Source organism: Cebus imitator, unplaced genomic scaffold (assembly GCF_001604975.1).
Source record: "Cebus imitator isolate Cc_AM_T3 unplaced genomic scaffold, Cebus_imitator-1.0 Scaffold21, whole genome shotgun sequence".
Lineage (NCBI taxonomy): Eukaryota > Metazoa > Chordata > Mammalia > Primates > Cebidae > Cebus > Cebus imitator.
In genome coordinates, this window is record NW_016107336.1 from 2,640,832 (window position 1) to 2,644,345 (window position 3,514).

The window sequence follows — 3,514 nt, forward strand, 5'->3', positions numbered from 1 at the left end:
TTATTATTTTTTTTTAAAGAGACAGAATCTTGTTCTGTTGCCCAGGCTGGAGTGCAGCGGCATGATCTCGGCTCACTGCAACTTCCGCCTCCTGAGTTCAAGCGATACTCCTGCCTCAGACTGCTCAGAAGCTGGGACTGCAGGCGTGGGCCACCATGCCTGGCTAATTTTTGTATTTTTAGTAGAGTCGGGGTTTCACCATGTTGGTCAGGCTGGTCTCGAACTCCCACATTCGTGATCCACCCACCTCGATCTCCCAAAGTGCTGGGATTACGGGCGTGAGCCCCCATGCTGGCCCCATAATTAACTTTCTAAACACCAAAGTAACAAAAATGATTGACATGCAGTAAGTGCGCACGCGTTCGACAGTGTGTTGCTATTCAATGCTCAATACGCAAATAGTATTAACATTTTTGTCCCATAAGATAAAATTTTGGTTAACATCTTTCTCTTTAGAAACTTAAAACAAGGCTGGACACAGTGTCTGATACCTATAATTTCACCACTTTAGGAAGCCTAGAAGAGAGGATCGCTTTCGCCCAGAGTTGGATGGAGGCTGAGGTGAGCTGCGCTCCAGCCTGGGCGACAGAGCGAGACCTTGTCAATTTAATAAAACAAGGGTTGGGGTAAGCCGGATGCGGCGGCTCAAGGTGCCGGATGCCTGTAATCCTAACACCTTGGGAGACCGAGGCGGGCAGATAACAAGGTCAGGAGTTCGAGACCAGCCTGGCCAATGTGGCAAAACCCCGTCTCTACTAAAAAATACAAAAATTAGCTGAGCATGGTGGCGGGCGCCTGTAGTCCCAGCTCCTCAGGAGGCTGAGGCAGGAGAATCGCTTGAAACCAGGAGGCGGAGGTTGCAATGAGCCGAGATCACAACACTGCACTCCAGTCTGAGCGACAAGAGCGAGAATCCATCTACAAAAAAAAGGGGTAGGGGGTGGGATGGGGTGGAGGGAGAAATTAAAACAGTATGAGTGGAAATGCTCTCACATTCAGAGCATTCTTCAACAGGATTTGTAAACTAAATTTGAAAGATCCTTTTCAAAGAAGACAGATGTTTTTCATTTCAAAGGAATGAAAAAATTAAAACGAATTAAGCACTAAGTAACAATAGTGACACAGTGCTTCGTGTTTTCCTTTTTTTTTTTTTTTAAGATGGAGTCTCACTCTGCCACCCAGGCTGGACTGCAGTGGCATGATCTCAGCTCACTGCAACCTCCACCTCCCGGGTTCAAGCGATCCTGCTGCCTCAGGCTCCTGAGTAGCCGGGATTGCAGGCGAGAGCCACCACGCCCAACTAATTTTTGTATATTCGGTAGAGATGGGTTTCACTATGTTGGCCATGGCTGGTCTCGAAGTGCAGACCTCAAATGATCCAAGGCCTCAGCCTCCCAAAGCGCTGAGACTACAGGTGCAAGCCACCGCGCCCGGCCTACAGGTTAATTCATTCATCCTCGTAATAACCTTTTAAGTACCATCATTATCCCCATTTTACAGTCGCGGAAACAGTATATTGAGGCAAGGCAGCTGAGTACGTTCGTTTGGTAGAGTCGGGATGAGTACCAAGGCAATCTGGCGCCTAAGTTTGGGCCTGTGGTTCCCAGGCGTTGGTGCCCATTAAAATCCCCAGAGATCTTTAAAACGCCGTCTCCAGGCACTCTGGTTAACTAACTGGTATGGGATGAGACCTGGGCATCAGGACTCTGAAAGATTCCCAGGTGATTCTAAGCAAAGTTTGGGAACCTCTGGGTCTTGCTGTGAACCACTGGATATTAAAAAAAAAAAAAAAAAGGGGGGGGGGGGGGAGGGGCAGGGGGAGGGAGAACTCCTGCTTAGGAGTTCCTTCGCCGAGGCGCTGAGCTCAAGGCAAAGGTAGAGAAAGAACGCTAACGGGCAGGTGCGGCCAGCCTTGCCCAGGGTTAGGCCGGGGAGCCGGGCGTGAAAGCCGAGCCGCAGCGCGGAAGGCTCTGGCCCGAGTGTGCGGGCTGCGGCGCCGGGCCCAGCTCCAGGTGCGCGCCGGCAGGTGTCGGCTGGGCCGAGGGGCGCAGGCCACTGTACCGCGGGGACGGAAGCGGCGAGGCGCGCCGGCTTCTCACATGACTCCCTCCTGGGCTCGGCCGATGCCGCCCGGAGGGGACCGCTGGGTCTCCGCCCCCGCCCCCCACAACCGGCGCTCCGCTGCGCCGCCGAGCGCCCCCGGGTCCTAGGAGTGCGCGTCAGAGGCGGGCCGCAGGAACCTAAGTTACTTTGCGCTGCCCGACGCGAGGACTCCGGGAAGTTAGTTACTTTCCCCGGCGGGACGGTGCGGGACAGGACGGAGCCTGGACCGCGGCGCGGGGAGGGGAGCGAGGCAGGGGCATCCCGGGTGGTGGCCCGGCCCCCTCGGGTCTCTTTTCGTCGCCCACCGTATACCCACCCGGAGGTGAAATCCTGCTGCACGCTCAGCAGCCGCTCGCGGAGGGTCTCCAGCATTGTTGCCGCCGCTGCTCTCCTCAGGGCCCTGGCTGCTGCTGTCTCCGCCGCCCCCTCGGCCCCGCGCTGTCACCTCGCGCCCCGAACTCCCACAGCCAACCCCGCCCCCAGCCTCGTCCTCGCCTCGCGCCGCAGCCCCGGCCCCTTCCGCGTTCCCGCCCCCCGCGCGCCGGGCTCGCGCAGCCGCAGTGGATGGCGCCGGGCTCGGGCTGCGGAAAAGGGGCGGGCCTTTCCCCGGCCGACAGGGCCAGTGGCTCCTCCGCTTCTTCGTATCCCGCGCCAGGCCTTCTCCGGGTTTTTATTGTTGTTGCTGTTTTTGCATTAAAATGGAAGTGACATCTTGAAAGGATGGTTTAACTCGAAGCCTCCTTTGAGGGAAGCGTTGGCTTTTACGGTTTGGAAGAGAATTGGATCTATCTCTTGCACAGGTGATGTGCACAAATCACTGCATGGACTCTGAGTCCAGGATCTGACCCCACTTGCTTTCACCTAGGATGAGACAGTCAAATACTGAGCCTCAGTTTGTTCATTCATAAAATGGCAATAATAGTTGACTGTCTTGACATTCTTAATTTCCCTCTCTCTTTACTCCCTCAGGCTTCTGTGACTTTCACGAGTCACCAGTGACTTCCATGTTGCTGGTGTCTTTTATTACTTCTGTTCCCTGAGTTTTATTCTGCCTCTCGGTGGATCTCAATGCAGTTTATCATCCCATCCTTAAAACACGTTCTTCTCTTGCTAAGCACTCCATACTTCCTCTCTTCCCCCCCACCCCTTCTCTTTTTTTGGATGGAGTCTCGCTCTGTCGCCAGGCTAGAGTGCAGTGGTGCGATCTTGGCTCACTGCAATTTCCAACTCTCGGGTTCAAGCAATTCTCTTGCCTCAGCCTCCCGAGTAGGTGGGACTACAGGTGCGTGCCACCATGCCTGGCTAATTTTTTAAGTAGAGACGGGTGAGTCTCGATCTCCTGACCTCGTGATCTGCCCGCCTCCACCTCCAAGTGTTGGGATTACAGGCATGAGCCACTGTGCCCGGCCTT

General features: G+C 54.9%; 1 protein-coding gene across 2 annotated transcripts in view; it reads right to left on the minus strand.

The window, feature by feature from the left end:
• The window catches only part of DTNBP1 (dystrobrevin binding protein 1), a 142,530-nt gene extending 139,863 nt beyond the window's left edge, over nt 1–2,667 (minus strand). The window contains exons 1-2 of one of the 2 annotated variants that reach the window (XM_037736011.1): nt 2,585–2,667; nt 2,420–2,538 (exon numbers count right to left, since the gene is read on the minus strand). In XM_037736011.1, the coding sequence (XP_037591939.1) occupies nt 2,420–2,475 (56 nt within the window). In that variant the 5' untranslated portion in view covers nt 2,476–2,538; nt 2,585–2,667. Of the gene's footprint in view, nt 1–2,419; nt 2,539–2,584 lie in introns of those variants that run through there. The other variant, XM_017521317.2, reaches the window with a different exon arrangement.
• Nucleotides 2,668–3,514: the final 847 nt, after the last annotated feature.